A 19,351-nucleotide genomic window follows, 5' to 3' on the forward strand; every position below is an offset into this window, starting at 1 on the left:
AACAAAAAAATGGTGTTAGAGAGCAGGACTTCAAACATACTCTTTAAGTGTAGTCAAATTAGATTAAAAACCACATAATAAAAAAAATTCTGCCACTTATTTTTAATGCATCAACCACATCCTAAGGCAGCATATTGCTTTATAGAGTTGCAAATGATAATGGCTTGGTTTTAGATATGAAAATTGTCTCTAGATAATTAGTCGTCATGGCACTAAATGCTGATCTCCAAAAATACGTGTCTAACTGAAAGAAATGGATTGGTCCTATGCTGAAATTAATAGGCATGACTAACTGAGGTCCCTTAATTTCAGTATTTCTACCCAGAGTACCACTTAGCTGCCTACAACGCTCTTATCTGTTCAATTCGCTTCAACCAAATTTGTTGTGCCAGTGTAAGAAATATATCTAAATGAACAGGTTCAAAGGGAAAGTATGCCACCCATTGAGAATCCCAGTTTTGTTTGGGTAGTCTGTGATCACTAAAACTTGAGATGAACTAGAATTTCTTCCACCCCAACAATGCATTAAATGCTATTTAAGAACATCCCAAGTCTAACTTTAAGATATTCAATAATTCTATAAGTGAAACTCACTACAGCACAATGTAAAATTGAAGACACAATCTAGATATTTTAGTGAGAATACAGCTATTTTTAATAATTCAAAGAGCAGTTTATTATGTCTATTATACATAGTTGCACAATTTGAGGCTGGTTAAATACAATCAGTTTTCAAAAATTTATTGGAATAGTTTCCAGATTACAACATGCAAGTGTCCATGAAAATATTTGGCATTTTTTGTTTGAAATTCTGAATAGGCACTTACATGAGGGAGTTAAGTTCTCTCAGTCATAGGCATCCATGCTAAAGAGAAATATCCCAGCACGCAGCATCTTTGACTGCTTTATCAAAGTGCCATGGTAGTAAAACAGTTCTTACAGAAGTATAATTTGAGAATTTCACTTACTCATAAAGTAAGGTAACCAATAACACTTGCAGTGAAGTTTAGAAACATTCTTGGTAGATAGGCCAAGTGAACTACAAATATGAGTAGCCATCTAATTCAGCAGGTTCCATATTGTGACCATAGTTAAACTCCGTTTCTGAAAACTACATGCTTAATTGTGGATAGATGGAGGCTAACAAGGGTTGTCCAAATACTAAATTCACTAAAGTTAAAAATGACTGGGTGTTTTGCTAGACAGAATTCCAAAGCCTACTTAGCATTCAATTTGGTTTACATACACAGACCTTCCTACAAGCCAATGTTTGAGGTGGTAAGATGAAGTGTGCATTTTAATGCAAAGTGATCTGAATTTTGTGCCTATGACCCGAATTCCAAAAGTGTAATCAGTAAAAGCTACATTTTCACACACCTTTGCCACTGAAACACAGCTCAATGGGATAATTCTGTATTTTCGCTTAGGGCATATAAGCCTTCAAGGGCTTTGCAATTTGATAGTAGAATCATTAAGATGGAGGTGCCCAGAAAAGAATTAGAAGAGTCATCACCCCTCTTATAAAGCTAGTATGAGAAAGAAGCTTGCTTTATTATATACATTCCTCAGAAAGAGACAAAGTCTGAAAACTCTGGCATGAGAACTATTCCAAGTGTATGGACAAAATCCCATTATAAACCCTGAATTTGTCATTTTAGAACAATATATTTATTAGTTTTGAAGGATACAGGCAGTAGACGGTGAGGAAGGATGTATGATATGACTGTGGTATGGGAAGAGGAAATGCTTTAGTCTACCATCGATGATAAGCAAAACTTAAATGCACCAGCCTACATGCATGGAAAAACGTAACTTTTTTAAGCTTTATGCATATATCTGAGTGCATCACACCAGACAAAAAGTAAAATGTGCAGTATAAAATAGCTTAAGAAAGTTCCAGTGTTTGAGAAAGCGCTTATTTTAAATGTATGTACACACTTGAATGTTTACTTAAAGAATGTTTTAGTAGTGTGGGAAATGCAGCACTGTAAGATGAGGAAGACTGTTGAAATGGGTGGCCTTCTTCCCTACAGGCTGTTGCCACCTTTAACCTGCTGATCTATCAACAGTTCTTTCACTCCCAACACCCAGTTCACATTTCAGGCTGCTCTGCTGATGCCTGTGGTTCTGGACTTTCAAACCGCTGGTGGAAGTTGGTTCGTTGTTTCCTCAGTTTCTCAGGAGCTTTTCTCCAAAGAATGATCTCCTGTTTAAGGTGGAAGAAAATGTACAGTTTAGAGGCTTCATATTTTAAACATACTGATGTCGCAGATAGAAGCATCTCTCCTAGAACACTCGCGTGCGCCCCTTAGCATTTCCATATAAACTTCTGAAAAAACCTAGATACTGAAAGCCACAATCCTTTTCAGAAAGTTATGCTGAAGCATGGAGTGGTGCCCATGTTGTACAGCTCTCTTCATGAGGTCTCCTTTGCTCCCACTCTAGACAGTTTGGCAGCACATAAAAACATTGTTTCATAAAGCCTTCCCTTAAGCAGGTAATGGGAGATAAGATTTTTATTAGCATTGTTCTGCTTTTATTACTGATGTTTTAATGGACTGCATTTTTTCTGCTTAAGTATCCCAATTATTGTTTTATTGGGTGCTGGCTTTAGTACTTTGAAAGTTGCCCTGAATATTTTCTAACAGAAAAGGCAACACAAATAAATAATAATCCACCTCATTACAATACTTCAGTGCACAATGTCATACCTGTTGCTTGAAGTACCTTCTGTCCTCTTCATCAACTAATACTAGGTTCAAGAAGTATCTTACTGAAAACTTTTTATTCACATCCCTCATTGTAGGAGTAGGATCATAGCCCGCCAAGAAGAGTCTTATAGGAATAGATTCACCTTAGATAAAAAGAAGTTGTGATTAGTTTTGCTTCTTTCCTCAACATTTAAAGGATTAGAATAGTTCCTGACAGTGAATAATCTGGAGTCACAGGGAATGGCATGACATCAATTTAAAAAGAAGGGGGCTGGGAATTTCTTCTTAAGCAAGTCACACCAAATCTCAACATGCCTTTTAATCTGGGCGGGAGTAGCCTCTGAAAAGGAAAACAGCTATATATTTAAATGTGAGCATGGCTCTGCATCCATTTCTGTCATCCAATCAAGCTGGGGAGCACAATTCAGGACAGACAAAGCGCAAAGCTGAAATATGAATTTGTTATCACAACATGCAGGGTGATTAATAGCAATTGGCTTTAAAGGGACAAACCAATTGCTATTGAATTCCAATTGCTGGGGAACAGCAGCAGAAGATAAGCATCTGGTTGACTACTGTGGGAGAGAGGATGCTACACTAAACTAGTCCAATCCAACAGAGCTATTCTTATGTTCAGGGGTCGCACATTTGTCCATGTTTTCCCTACTCTTTTTCTTGACTCTTAAGAACACAAGAAAAAGTAATGATAGACCTGGCACAAACCAGAAATCAGTTTTCTAATTTATGAAAGCAACTAATACTATCCAATTGGTATTAAGGAGTGAAGGCCCCAGATTAGGAGCCCCTTATTCATTTAAGGCACTTAAATGATGCATAAGGCAAAATTGGTATTTAGTGTTTTAGATTTTCTTTTTGTACCACTCTAGGCTTCAATATAATTTTTATGTACTCCATAATAGGATTAACACTCAATTTAGAGAAACAACTTATATTTTAACATAAAAATGCTTTGACAATGTTAACACCAACTCACCTTTAACTGGTGCACCATCCATTATTTCATACTTTGCAATGGTCTCTGTCTCTGTCGTGGTACTAGGTCCTGGTTAAACAATTATATTTTTAAAAAAGTCCTTTAATTCAATTTTGCATATTTAGTTGAATACATTTATTTATTTCTATGGACTAAAGCCCCTTAGCAGTTATACCTTATCAGATCATGAATAGGTACTGAATTACACGGGTAATCAGAAAATATCACTACTTCTCAGCTCTTCAAGACACAGCTCCTCTTAGTAATATCCAATATTTGTACTTCCCCAGCTCAGTCCAATACAACAGAACCTCAGAGGAATCATGAGCCCTGATTACAGCTGTTAATCAGGACCAACATGATTAGTAGTTCTGTACACCAATTAGTCAAAGTAAACAACTGTCACCCAAGTCTTAAATCTGAACAGGTTACCCCAGTTTAATGTGAATCATATGTGCCACTTGCAGCCTACCCACCATGCGAATTCTGAAATATTACTACATTTAGAAGTGCAAAGCAATTGTACAATAAGGTCTTTCAAGTTGAAAAGTAGCTGAACAGAATGCCTGATTGCCATGTATATTGCTAAATACAGTTGAAGGCAGAGGTTTCAGGAATCTATTCACTGCGAAGCATAAACTAGTTACCTGCAAACCAGTATTGGTCACTATGTACAGCTAAAAGAAGCTAACTAGCTACACATACATATGCAAAATAGAACAGCCTATTATAAATTGGAAATATCAGAAAAGATAGTTCTAGAACACATCAAATTAAAAGTAAAAATATTAATGACAGTTTCAAAATTCATCTTACCAATTCCAGTAATCTCTTTTTTGATCAGCTGTAATTCCATATGCTGAATTTTTATTCTTACTAAGAGAAAGTAAATTTTTCCAACAATCACATCCTTTAGATGATACCTTACAGAAACAAAGGAAGGGGGCTTGTAAACTGCAGAATTTAACATTTTTAAACTAGTTTACAGCATTTTACAATGCTTTTGTGTATTCATATTGCTGAAAAAGGATAAGAAAACAGAACTATCTATATTGAACAGGGTTACTCATTTTACCAAAGAGCAGACCCACACTCAAGTTTGTAGCTGCTACTCAGTTTTATTCCTCTATCAGGCAGCATGTTTTCAGAAGCCACTTTAAAGCCCAATGAACAGAAAGTGCTAGTAGTAGTAGAGACTGTTACAAGTTATCACAATATGCACTGAAGGTAAATTGAGATTTCAAAATGTTGATGCCATAACAAATCAGATTGCAATAATGATCTCTTCTCTGTTGCTTAGGCAGTTAGTGCTAAAGAGCCCCCTGCTAACAGAAGACATAGGTCTGGTCTAAGCATTTTTAAAAATTGTATCCTACTTTTGCATCATGTAGAATTGGATCCAGACTAAGCTATTTGCACTTAGGTCCACTGCAATCAATGTGAAAAGTCAGTAATGTCTAACTTTTAGATAAGTACAACTAACTTAGTTTGAATCCCACTCATAGTAACAGAACACTCAATTGGCATACAATGAGCACATTTTTTAAAAAAAATAGCAAAATTAAAAGAAACACAGAAAAACAGCCACCAGCAAAACAGTTTTAAAGGAGGCAAGACTAAGAAATCATCATAAGCCACCAAAGCAGAATAGTTTTCACCTGCTTTCTAAATCATCAAGGAGGCACCAGTTGGACTCCCAGAGAAAGGAGTTCCAAAGTTTGGGTAGAGTTCTCAAAAATGACCTTTTATGTATACCCAGCAACTCAATCTTAAACACTGATGGGACATAGAGCAGCGTCTCCTCCAGCTACCTGAGCTCACAAACAGACTGGGTGTCAGTGGAGCCAATATAGTACAGTAATCAAAATCACAGTACAGTACCAGTAGCTGGTATAGTAATCATAATTCTAGCTGCAGCATTTTGTATCAGATGAAGTTTCCATGCGGGTAGTTGGTTCAAGAACAGAGTAATATAATACTCTTGAACTGTAACAACTTTAGAAAGTCAGCTTCACCCACCTATACCTATACATGGTCCATTAGCAATCAGTTAATTACTGCTATGTGTTCCACACTTTTAACCTGAAGGAGTTTCCCTGGTTACCCATTTCAAGGTCACACATTCCCTTATTCATAATACATACTTGGATTTGTTGTATTCAAATTCTATATGCAGACAATCTTCAATGCCGACTTCCATTTTAATAGAGTTGTTAACATCTGGGTATGTCGCAAGCTGGTGAACGATAAGGTCATACTCTTTTACCAAGTCTGACAATCTTCTTACTATCGTAACTTTAAGGAAATACCTACAAAACAGGAAATTAGCACAGATTGTATACACAGAATATTTTACATACATGAAGTGGCCAACTTTATCAAATTAGCTAACATCAGAAATAGACTATATTGAGATTCATAAACTGCATTAGCAGTTAAATCTGAATTAAACCAATCTGCTCACAATTCTAATTCCTTTTGTTGCAAGGCCAAAATGAGAATTTAATAAGAGCGTTCCCTAAAGCAAGAGAGAAGGTGATTCCATTTTTTATTAGCACAATGGGTTGGAACCAGACATGCCTGCAGCAGAACTCTAAAGCTTCAGCAGGTAGAAGAGAAAAGGCAATTCATTCCCACTGCCCTGCAGCTCTCCATGAAGACTGGCTTGAGAGGATTGAAGGTCCTTCTGGTACAGCATGGGAGATGTGGTGGGATGCTGCAGAGGAAATCTTTTCCTTCAATCTAGCATGAGTCTCTGCTGAACCAGAATCCCTTATGCAAACTGAAAGGATTCAATCCAGTATTTCTTTACAGCTCTATAAACAGGATGGAATGTATTTTGAGGACCCACTTACATTTAAATTTAAGGTTTACATATTATTTTTAAGGCAGGCACATCCAAATTCACGCCTTGGAATGTGTTTCAGATTGCTTGCTAAAGCTTTTTTTACCGTTTCCATATAGTTTCCTGTTATCATTATTATTATAATCATATTTATTATATGGCTAATTACTTTTTCTATGTAGAAATTTTTATTTCTTTCATTTTATTGCAACTTGTTTTCATTTTTGTATTTCTTTAACAATGCTGTAATCAAGTATTTTAATAATGACTAAAGAACAGAAATTCAGAGTCTTCCATCACTGCATGCCTTTTGGCTCAAATACCTTCCAATTATCTCTCCAAAAAGCTGCATATTAATCTATGTAACTAAGGGCAACATCCAACATAACATTAGTGGAATAAGATTGAGAATTAACATTGTTCTGCAAGCAGTAGTGCAAAAGCTTAGTTGTCACTGAGAAGTTCTGCAACTTGTTTCATAAGCACAATTCTCTCACTGGATTCAGCTGCTGTGCTACACTCAAAACAAGGCTCTGGCTAGCGAAACAGCTGTTGTAAAAGTGGCCTGCCACAATCAGATATTACTCTAAACAACTTAAAATGATTTGAGCAAAATGATTTTGTTAGAAGAAATTATTCTAAGCAAGTGATACAAGTTTCTTAGTACAGAGTGACATTTGATAGACAAGACTGCTCACTTATAGTCTTTGGAGCACAGGTTGCATAAAATCTCAGCTTTGGAGACTACTCAGATGAATAGCCTACCAGCCTGCAGGGGCATATAGGGAGTTTGATTCATAAGATATTTTATCTAGATTCTGAAGGCCAAAAAAGAAAAAAATTCCATCAAAGCCATCAGATCTGAGAGAAAAAGGATCCATATGGGTTAGATTCAAAAGTATGCTTCCATTAATGGAAACAGTTCTTTCAGGAATGTAACAGCTTTCAATTCAGCAAAGGTTCCTACACATGGAAATGAAGGGAGGTGACTTTCTCAGATACCATTTCCCCCTTGTAATGCTCATGCCACCTTCCTTCAATTTAAGGGGTGAGAGAGGCTGCAGGGGGTATTCGGCAAAAGAACCCCTTCCCTCTTTGTGGATGTCTCTGCTAGATCAAAATTCCTTCCACAAACAGATGGGCCCTTTTGATGCAACCAATTTATAATATATTTTTACCCATACCTATATAATGCTATAAGTTAGAAACTATTATAACCATAACTGCAGAAATAGTACTTTTCAGTTTCCATACCTCAATCTGACATTGGCACCGATGTAGGATTCATATGGCTTCTCGACTTGCATAAACTCAAAGTCATAACTTCTACTTTGTGTTAATTCACCAGGTAAGGCCAGTTCTTTCACTAGGTTTACAAATTCATGAGTATTGCTCTTGTCACTGAAAAGCTCTAAGAAAGTAATGAATAGAATCAGAGGGGAAATGTAACAGAAGCTTTCCTTAAGGAGTATACAAGGGCTTGACACTTGGGACTGCTGCAAGTGTCAAGGAAGAAAAGAAGAAAACCAATAGAAAGATATTACAATATTGGCGTTATTTCTATCTCCATTTAATCATGTCAATTTTAAAAAAAAATATTTATTTATTTATTTATTTTACAGTGTGGTCTAACTCTAAACTCCTTCAGTATGTCAGTTGTATTGCAAAGATCCTCCATTCAAGTACAAAATACAACTGTTCTGTTAATTATACTGCAGAACAGCCCACCATTGTTGAATATCAACAGTCAGCTTGACAAACAAACAAATGACTTTATGGAGTCAATTCAATAACTTAAAAGGTAGGCTAGTAGAATGTTTTCCAAAATGTTTCATTTTATTTTATATTCTCATATTGTAAGCAGACAGAGAATTTACTGAACAAATTTTGGTTTATGAAACAGAATATAAAAACTTTAAGAAAAAGCTCTTCGAGAAAAAACAAAAGCAGAACATACAAAGATGTGGCCTCAATAAATTACGTCATTTTTACTTGTTGCATCTTAATCTTTAAGATCCACATATGATCTAGCTAGAATATAGTTACTATTTTTAAGATGCATGCTGTTTGTGCAACTGCTGCTTTGCAACATATCACAAATACAATTTATTTGAATCACAGACAGCAAACATTATTTACTTCAAAACAAACATCTTTGGGATACTTGTTATACAACCAGTGTTGGAAACTCAGATATATAAGCTAGGCACCAAATGGCTCCTTAACCAATGTTATAGTCACCATAACAGAATGGTTGCCATTTTGGGGCAAGATGGCTCTTAAGTCGCTGACTGTGATTGATTCTCAGTTAAACATCTGCCTAGTTCATATGACAACCTTGAGCTAGGTTAAGAGCTTTGAGAACTTAAAGAAGAAATGTCACCTGACCCAGGGACAGTCCACATATATATACTGGCCTATTCTGAGCACTTTTTCTTAATGGTGACATGGACCATTCATAAAGTAACCATATTCTTCACAACTGTGAGCAGGGCAGTGGGATGGGGTAAGTGAAGACAAGCAACAATTCACTATAATGTTGTTCACCACTCCTGCTCAGACTGCATAGAAATAAAATTTTGGCTCCTGGTTGTGCAGATAAAAATTAACTGATAGAATTCTACAGGATGTGGTAATAGTGTGTGAAAACAGTTCAGATACAATGCTCCCCAGAATGTGCCTCCAGATGGTGAAGATGTCAGGTGACATCCTGATGCCCAGGTCAAAAGCCTGGTGCAAAATGAGCCTGGCTAATTTTGAACACTGTATTCAACTACCAATAGACCAGTCCAGTTTACGATTCCTATATCAGGGTTATGAGCACTCAAAGTTATCCATACCAAATGGTAATTCTAAGAGACTCACCAATTTGTCCTACAAATTCAATTCTAATTCCTTGATGCTCTAGCCTCTTTCCAAGTTGTTTAAAGACTATGTTTACCTGAAAAAGTCAAAACAGCAATGAAAAGGTGTAAGTGTAATGATCCATTTGTACAAAAACTTATTTTAGATCATTTAAACCATATATATATATATATATCCATCCCACCTTTCCACTGCATTTGCAAAACTAAGTGCAATGTAGAACAATAAAAAATAATCAGTAACAAAATAAAATAACGGTTAAAAAAAGATAGGTGCAGTTGATAAAACCAGTATTTTTCAAAAGGAAGTGTAGTTCTGGTTCATTGCCCCTTTTCCAGCCCTGTGTTACAATGCTGGACTACATGGCATTTTCATACCTTCTTCCAACTCTTATTTACTGAATTTTCACAGCAAAAATGGTTAAAACTTGCTAGATGCCATCAGCACTCCCTGCGCCCCTGCCAGTTCTTTCTTATGCAATCATTTACTACACACACACAAAAAAATAGGACTGTGGGAAGAGAAACTGGTGAAGCAGCTGTTTAGCAATGGGTGAAAGTAGTTCATTAAATGACAGAAGCAGGAAAAGACAAGTTTTAAATATGGCACCATTCCAGCATTCTAAAGGGGCAATGAATAGCGGAAGGTTAGAAGAATAGAGGCGCTGGATCTGGCCATGTGCAACGTGCACAGACACTGCCCTTTTCCATTTTATAAGTAAGAGAATTCCAATAGAATATTCTATGTAGAAGATGGGGCAGGTTCAGGCTTTATAAATACATCTTCTGCACATCAGACGCCCTACTGTGGGTCTGGATTGCACCAGAACTCCCTTCTAATCATTTGCCAGAATTGAAGGCATTGTGTTAAAGGCAAATTCAAAACCATCACAACAGGGGTAGTATTGTTGGACTCTATATATTCTTATAAAGGGTTTAAGAAAAACTGTAGAAGATAAAACTATCCTTGGCAACTTTAAAGGTAAAGGGACCCCTGACTGTTAGGTCCTGTCATAGACGACTCTGGGGTTGTGCGCTCATCTCGCTTTACTGGCTGAGGGAGCCGGCGTTTGTCCGCAGATAGCTTCCAGGTCATGTGGCCAACATGACTAAGCTGCTTCTGGTGAACCAGACTACCTTCCTGCCAGAGTGGTACCTATATATCTACTCGCACTTGACATGCTTTCGAAGTACGGGAGCTCACCCCGTCGTGGGGATTCGAACTGCCAACCTTCTGATCGGCAAGCTCTAGGCTCTGTGGTTTAGACCACAGCGCCACCTGCTTCCCATCCTTGACAACTTTACATGATGTTTATATATGACCTCTAGCATAAAAGACTGTGGGTTGTATCCAGCGTTATACTAGACAAGACCAACTTATGTCCATTAATTTCAGTGAGTCTACTCTGAATAAAACAGTTCAATACAACCGTGCCACAGAATGCTGGACTAGACAGGCCTTTGGCCTAATCCTAGAAGGCTCTTCTTAGAACATTAGGTAGAGATAACAGGACAGTTATCCTGTATAACATTTGTAAAAACATAAGAACACCTTAAATATGACCCAAGTGCAGCAACATTTGCTTGTATTATTACTTGAACTATTGGAATATATTATTTTCTTCCATTCTTTCCATATCAAACTGAGAAGCAAAAAAGTAGTGTTGAAACCAAGTTCCACAGAAGACAAGCTTGTGAACTAGAAGATGTAGATACAGAGTAGTTTTAGGCATTGGGGGGGGGGGGGAATCTGTGTGAAGAGAAACCACTTATAAAAATAAGAATGTCAACAACTTAAATATTTGGATAGTTAATCTAACATTTTTTAAATTTTCAAGAAACTCACAAATTATCAGTTAACACCATAGATCATTAATGTGACAGTATCAAATATTTGTGTAATAAAAATTAATGAGGATTTCCTGTGCCAACACTGAAAGAGGTTCCTCCGCAACAAAATAAATGTGTTGGTCCTTCCTTGACATATACATATTGACTTGATAACATCAACAATAACAATTTTTTTACTACCAAACCTCAATATGACATATACACTAGAACCTAGATTCTATTATGAGATTATCTGGAACAGCTATATCATTAATAACCGTTTCTGCCCTATATCTTACATAAAGTACAAACTTCTTTTACCTTTCCTGAAACCGATTCTCCATCATAGAAAAGATAATGTTTTTCTATTTTACCATCTTCTGTTTTTATTTCAGCTGTTTTTCGTGATTCTGCGTCATTAAGAACAACATCAATCTCACAAATGGGACCAAACAAGCCTCCCAGAAAACTCTGCAATAAAAAGCAAATTCACTTAGTCTTAGATAAAACAAACAGCAACTTTATCAAGTTCAATATAGCAGCCACAAAGTGTAGGTAAATAATGAAGAAAAGGTTCTATGGCCCTTATTTTAATTGCTCCTTTAAAAATATATTAAAAAATTAATTCCACCAAAAATTTCAGCTGTAGAAACTGAACTGGTGTGAGATAGCAACAGAACACTGTTATGAATTGTCGCATTTGTGGAAAAGCAAGCATCATGCTAGAACAGAAATACAGATTCACCATGTCTTATGTGCCAGTGTAGCCCCCCCACCACACATGCTACCCCATAACAATTATAAATCAAAATATTTTAAGGGTGAAGTGACAGATAACTAATTTAAGCAACTTAAAACAATTCTTACATATATGTTTCTGCATTGATGGAAGGGAAAAATACTACAAAATACATTAAAACTACATTACAGAAATCTAATCAGCAACTAGTTTTGTCTGAGGGCCTCTTGAACAAAATGGGGAAATGACAGGCTAAGGCCCCATGCCCTAAACCCTCAAATAGTTGGCAGCCTAGTCCCATTGCTGCAGATGCTGCTCATCTTTTGTGCCTCATCTAAGAAAAGCACCACTACTCAGGGAAAGATTAGACCAAGCACGTCCAACTTCCATCGATCAGGAACCCATGATTGACCATGATCGCCCATCCCGCGAGCGACCGGTTGGACATGCCTGGATTGGACTATTAGAAATAGTGGTTTCAGGTATCCAAGGAACATTTAAAAAGTGCTTGATGCATTTCAGTTGCTAATGAATTGTCCGGAGGCTATGGGGGGCGTTCAACCAAGTTTTACTCAGAGCAGACCCACTGAAATTAATGGATCACATATTTCTTAACTTCAATGGGCCTACTCCAAGTAGACGTTAGCTACTCTCTGCCTACCAGGTGCAGGAAACCTTCGGCCTGTCAGACATTGCTGAACTACAACTCCCAACATCCCTAGCCATCAACATGCTTGTTGAATCTGATGGGAACTTAAGTACAGCAAGGGCAAAAGGTTCCCAGTCCCCACACCTGGGCTATACTTGAAGTATTTAAAAGGCCTGATTCAGCTGAAAGCCCTCTGTCCCATTCCTTAACTGATCCCTTTTGTCCTATTTCCTTCTTTCAGGAATCAGTAGGACTCTTTAATTTGGCCCCAAAGCAAACAGGGAAGGAGAGTGGGCCAGGAGACTTGTGGGGGAACAGAAGCAAAACAGACCACCTGTATCCTGTCTCAGTGCCTCAAAGCATTCTAAAAAAAGAAAACCTAGATGGCATTCAATTCTTGCTAATAAGCAAACACCAAGCTATCCAAACAATATGCACAATGGAAGTCCAGACTTCAAAGGAGCCCTACAAGAATCTAATAAGCCACCATTAAAGGCAAAACAAACTGAACTTTCTGACTGAATTGGAAAACATTGTTGAGTGCCTTAACACACTACATAACTGATCTACAATAAAAGGAATTAATTTGGGGGGGGGACCTTCAAATCCTAAAATGAGTGTGTTTGCAACACACTGTTGTTATGTTTGCACACACACGCATACTTTAAGTCTAACTACAATTTGTTTATCCTGTCTTGCTTTGGAACGCAGAGGCCATTCAGCTTGTACAGCAGTGTTCAAAATTAGCCAGGCACTGAACATGATGCGGTCAGTCACAAAGCATAGTTTGTCACTTTAGACAAGATGGCAAATTTGTCATATACCAAGAGGAAAGGGATCACAGCATGTGCTGGGAGGAAGAAACATGTAAGCCCAAGGGTCCTAGGAGGCTCATTCCCGTTAATAGCAAACCTTAGCATTAAATCTGAGCCATCTCAATGACTGTCAGCTGAATATGCACAAGGCCCCCAGAGTAAAGGCTGTATTTGAAGAGTTATTCAGACATCTATCTGTATGGGCTCTTGGCACACTTGTAAGCGTGCACAACACATTATTGATGTTGCAGACATCAAGTGATGAGCATATATGGCAAATGTCTCCTCAGTATTTCAACATCTAGAGGTACTGGTAGTATCTGCCACCCATCCAATAATTAATTTATTAATATAAGTAGGCTAGTAAAGCAAAGGCAAATTAGCATTGTCAACCTTTGGGCCTGACAGACTTCATTTGCCTTTAACAGCTGCATGAAAAGCAGAAGTTCAGCATGTGGGGCCGGGAGGGAGGGAGTTGGTTTGGCATGTCATGGGGTTTAAATTCACAGCAGCTCGTCCAGACCAAGTGTTACTAATGGTAGCCAGCCATGCCTGAAAGTTATTTTATGACCTACAAACTACACCAAAGATTTCTACAGCTTATGAAGACTGAGGAAATCCCTGTATATAATTCTTGTAGGCACTGTCACACCACCTTAAAATATCAAAGTACGGTAAATGACTCAGGGTGCTTCCAGACTGGAGTTTATTCTGGAGTAGGTGTTGTTCATGGATGCAAGATTTGACAGCATCCACAAGACATCTGTATCATAATACAAGATTTTTTAATCCGTTTAATCTGAATTTCACCTTACTATGCAAAGAAAAGAAAGTAAAAACAACCTATTATACAGCTACAGGCACACCTGGTGCAGACGCTTATTACCATGTTGTTGTTTTTGGTAAGCAGTTTGTCATATGTGTTGTGACGTTTTGATGAGTGGTCTCTACTGCCACCCCTACTTCCATTTTTTCGTCAACTGCACACAGTTTCTGGTGACCCAAACAATCTCAGCCTATTTACCTATTTCCACCAACTGCCATACACTGAACACCTTCAAATTTCAGCCAACCACTTCGGAGAAGGTAGACATCTTCACACATTATATGTAGGGTATATCTCAGAGACAAACTGTAGTACATGCATTGAGACTTTTAAAAAATAAAGGTCTTATGCAATACCTTTCTTGCACAAGACCTTCCCACTTTCCTCTGTGGTCTTGCACAAGACTTATTATATTTTTTAAAAAATATGGAAATGAGTCATCCTGTAGAATCAAAAGTCTCCATTTTACATGTCATAAAACATGATAACTATGGGTTTCTAAGTTTGCTTTTGTGAATTTACAAGTAGGTGGATTAAAGGTGTGTACCCAGGTACAGAAATACTTGTGCACCTACTTAAAACTGGAAAAGGTAGAAGAGCAAAGCAGTACTAATACAGCGGAGGAACAAGAAAACACAGCAGGGAAATATTCTGGCACCAACACCCACTAGTACTGATGGGGGAAAACATAATGCCTATGAAAATATGTGTCAACACTCATACCAATCATGCTCACAGAAAAACCAGATCTGAATGACCCATTTGCAATATTAAGCCACTGCCTGAAAGCTCACTAATACCGCCATAGGCTTTTTACAGACATAAGTCACTTCTAATCAACTGACCTTAAGGATTCATATAAATATTATTTTGCTAGTGACTCAAGAGTCTATTGCCTGAACAATTTACATTTTATTACATGAGTGTAAGACCACATGCAGATTCTTTAAGGCATTGTTATGGATGGATATGTAATAAAGAAGGTTTTAAACCAGTTCTAGAATTCCTAAGGATTCTATATAGTATACCCAACCTGTTCCATTGAGCTACTTATCTATGAGTACACACCTGGATGGAATCACTGAACAAAGTGCACCCTGCCAAGATTTTTAAAAATGTTAGAATGAAATGACTAGCTAGAATGAAATGACTAGCAATTTGGAAAGTAAGGTAAAGGTAAAGGTACCCCTGCCCGTTCGGGCCAGTCTTGACAGACTCTAGGGTTGTGCGCCCATCTCACTCTAGAGGCCGGGAGCCAGCGCTGTCCGCAGACACTTCTGGGTCACGTGGCCAGCGTGACAAGCTGCATCTGGCGAGCCAGCGCAGCACACGGAACGCTGTTTACCTTCCCGCTGGTAAGCGGTCCCTATTTATCTACTTGCACCCAAGGGTGCTTTCGAACTGCTAGGTTGGCAGGCGCTGGGACCGAACGACGGGAGCGCACCCCGCTGCGGGGATTCGAACCGCCGACTATGCGATCGGCAAGTCCTAGGCGCTGAGGTTTTACCCACAGCGCCACCCGCGTCCCCAATTTGGAAAGTACCCTTGAGGTAATCTAATCCAACCCCCTCTCTGCCCAGTGCAAGGAGTAACTACAGGATTTCTACCTCTGGCAAAGGAGGGCCCATCATCACCTCCTCAGGTGGTCTATTCCACTGTCAAATGGTACTTAGCATTAGGAATGTTCTCCTTAAACCTAGCTGAAATCTGCTTCCCTACACTTTCCACCTACTGGTTCTAGTCCTGCCCTTTGGAGAAATAAAAAACAAGCCTGCTCCATCTTCTTCATTAAACCTGTCAGAAATCTGAAGACCACTCTCATGTCTCCCTTTAATCTTTTGGCGAGCCAAACATAGGCTTGCTGTGGTCTAAACCACTGAGCCTCTTGGTCTTGGCGATCGGAAGGTTCGAATCCTCGCGACGGAGTGAGCTCCTGTTGCTCTGTCCCAGCTCCTGTCAACCTAGCAGTTCAAAAGCACGCCAGTGCAAGTAGATAAATAGGTACTGCTGTGGCAGGAAGGTAAACAGAGTTTCCATGCATTCTGGCTTCTGTCACGGTGTTCCGCTGCACCAGAAGCTGTTTAGTCATGCTGGTCACATGACCTGGAAACCTGTCTGAGGACAAATACAGGCTCCCCCGAACTGAAAGCAAGATGAGCACTGCAACCCCATAGTCGCCTTTTACTGGACTGAACCGTCCGGGGGGCCTTTACCTTTTCATTCAACTATTCCTCAGAGAACTTTGTTTCAACAACTCTCACCATCTCAGATGCCCTCCTCCTCTGGACATGCTCATTTGTCAGTGCCCTTCTTCAAAGTGTGATGCCTAGAGTACTGCAGACTCCAGGTTCAGCCTGACCACTTGCAACCAGTTGTGCAGACAAAGTCTTCATACCACCCAGTTCTTCACAGAACCATCAGCGGCCTGAGAGATTTAGGATAGCATCTGCTACACCTTTCCTAGGGTTGCTTCAGGGATACCTGTGTGCCCTGAGGGAGGGTAGGTGGTCAGGGAGTTTGCACCACCAACTCCCAGTCGGCCTGAAAGGGCTCTATCAACTCTTCATTTTATATTATAGTATTTAAAATTTGTAAACCACTTCAAGTGTCTTGGCAGAAATGCAGGACATAAAGCCAATAAAAAAACAATCAGCAAAGAAGCATTCACAGTCCAGTCCTTACAACCTGCTCCCAGTTCTCCTTCTTGGGTTCCCTATACACCTTTCATCCCTACTGGTAATTACTAACAGCATTCTTCAAATTAAACCTTACAACTACAACAACCCAATTAGGCTGGTTAGGTTTTGCATGCCAGTGCTGCTGGGCAACACGTGAAGTAACAGCGCACTGTAAGTAACTGTGTGGTGAGGGTCTCCTCTCCCTACGCGAAGAGGTGCATAAACCCCCCGAGAATATAAACCCGCAGACACGTTTACGCCCCCAGCCCACATTTCCTCCTCTTAGAAGCCAAACCCGGGACTGCCACCAGAGACAGCCCAGGTGACTCTGACGTGTCCCGCACTCCACGAAAATCCCAGCCACTTCCCTCCCTCCCTCCACCCCGCCCTGCTCGCTTAGCCCGCCGTAAGAAACCTAGACCCTGATCTTCCCGGGGCACCGGCGGCAACAGCGCCCCTCCCCGCGTACTTTGCCTTCTCCTCAAGCAGCAGCGGAACACACGCCGCCCGCGTCACCCAGAAAGGCGGGGTGGAGCGCGTGGTGGAAGCGGGGCGGCGGCATCGAATGGAAGCCCCTCGGGCCGAGAGTGCCATATCCATGGGAACGGCCAACGGCTCGCCCGGCCTCCCTCGCCTCAAAAGCCCCCCAAGGCCCAACCCGCCTCACAAGGAGAAGGAAGGAGGAAGGCGGCGCCGGCGCCGCCGCTCATACTACAACGGTCCTGCAGGCCTCGGACAGGCGAGGCGACGCACCGCCATGAACAGCCCCGCTTCTCTCCTCCCCGCACCCCGCCGCCGCCGCCTGAAGCCCGGCAGCCGCTCACTTACCATGGTCAGTCGGACTCCGGCCCCCCTCCCCAAGCAACAGTAGCAACCCCGGCCCGCGCCCCTGTCATGTGACCCTTAGAGGCCGCCGTTCGGATCCACGCCCCCAGCACGTGACCAGCCCTCCCTCGGGCGGCGACGGAGAAAGCCGGGCTAGGCGAACGGCGCCGGCAGGCAGGGAGGCAATGGTCGCTAGGGGGCGCTACTTCTCGCAACGAGGCTGAAAACACACACGGAAGCAGAAAGTTTGGGCCCGCCCCCTCCTGACGTATTCCGTTCTGCAAATGAGCTAACCATGTCGCCCAATCCGAGGCATCTTTATTTGGGAGTGAAAGGCCCGCCGAGTTCAATGGCGCTTCTTCCCAACTACTTTTAATAAAGGGTTGTAGCCGCGAGCGTCTTCCCCGTTGCCTGCTTTTTTGGCTGGCACCCGTTGTAGACAGTTTAACAACATAAATAAAATATGTATACCATTAAATATATTTTGGTAGGTGGAAACAATATTATGGCACGTGTCAAAAACATACAGTGCACCTCAATTGTAGCCAAAAGGAGGGCACTGAGAAATTTTACTTACTATGCTTAACAAACTACAGTTCCCAAGATTATTTCAGGGAAGCCATGGGTCCCTGCCTCCCCTCCATTTTTCCTTTCTCCTCTCTGCTGAGGCCCTCCATAGAGAAATGTTTGGGGCGGGCAGAAACTGGGACAAGAGCTATAATGATTCAACTGAGAATGCTAAATAAACCATGGAATATAGATTGGCACTTGGTGTGTGTGTGTGTTTGTGTGTAATGCACTTGGAGGGAATAGCTGGCTGAAACCCTAAACAGAAGCAGCAGAATGCACTGCAACATTTGGCTGCAGGTCCCATTTGTGATTTACCACAGATGAAGTCCCCACTTTGAAGCACTTGCCATATAGAAATCCTCCTCCTCCTTTTGGGCTCACAATTGTAAAAGCATGAGACAAAAGGAGCTGGAAGGAAAGAGGATACTTTGCACAATCATATATATATGGGATTGACAAAGCTGCTGGGATTGACAAAGCTGCCTCTGATTGGTTGACAAGGCATTCTTTGATTGACAAGGCATCTGCCCCTCCCCTTCATCTCATAGCTCACCAATTAACCAATTAGCCAACTCCTAGCCAAACCAAGCAAGCAACCAGAAGGATGACTGTCAATCTCTTTTCTGTAGGGTCTCCCTATTTTCAGTGGAGAAATGTTGGGGGGTATGGAGTTATCCGACTCCCGAGTCGTCCGAAGGCAATCCTGTACAGTAAAGGGTTGCTTTAAACGTTTCATGTTTTCTTATGTTTTTATATATGTTGGATGCCGCCCAGAGTGGCTGGGGCAACCCAGTCAGATGTGTGGGGTATAAAGAATAAAATTATCATTATGGAATGGGGCGTCCCTATTTTCATCAGAGAAACGGAGGACATGCTGGGTATATTTCAAAAAGGAAAGGGTATGAAAAAATCTGGATTGGGAGAAGGTAAAGTGTGGGAATGCACTGATTTGGAGGAGAAGGGGAAGAAGAGCTTGCTATCCACATTACATAACAATTCAGAGGA

At 40.3% G+C, this 19,351-nt stretch overlaps 1 protein-coding gene across 4 annotated transcripts; it reads right to left on the minus strand.

Annotated features, from left to right (window-relative positions):
• Positions 1-631: 631 nt before the first annotated feature.
• Positions 632-18,084, minus strand: VPS26A (VPS26 retromer complex component A). Of its 4 annotated transcripts, none has more exons than XM_083439828.1 (9): positions 17,780-18,084; positions 11,566-11,715; positions 9,416-9,491; positions 7,805-7,961; positions 5,850-6,014; positions 4,522-4,628; positions 3,706-3,774; positions 2,712-2,854; positions 632-2,206 (listed from the first exon to the last, which is right to left on the minus strand). In XM_083439828.1, the coding sequence occupies exons 1-9, from the start codon at positions 17,780-17,782 to the stop codon at positions 2,093-2,095; spliced, it is 984 nt and encodes a 327-aa protein (XP_083295954.1). In that variant the 5' UTR covers positions 17,783-18,084; the 3' UTR covers positions 632-2,092. The 4 variants fall into 4 exon arrangements, with proteins under 4 accessions (XP_083295954.1, XP_083295953.1, XP_083295956.1 ...); XM_083439827.1 differs by lacking the exon at positions 17,780-18,084 and adding an exon at positions 17,705-17,725; XM_083439830.1 differs by lacking the exon at positions 17,780-18,084 and adding an exon at positions 17,421-17,440.
• Positions 18,085-19,351: the final 1,267 nt, after the last annotated feature.

Source organism: Podarcis tiliguerta (genome assembly GCF_965153285.1).
Source record: "Podarcis tiliguerta genome assembly, chromosome: 5".
Classification (NCBI taxonomy): Eukaryota; Metazoa; Chordata; class Lepidosauria; order Squamata; family Lacertidae; genus Podarcis; species Podarcis tiliguerta.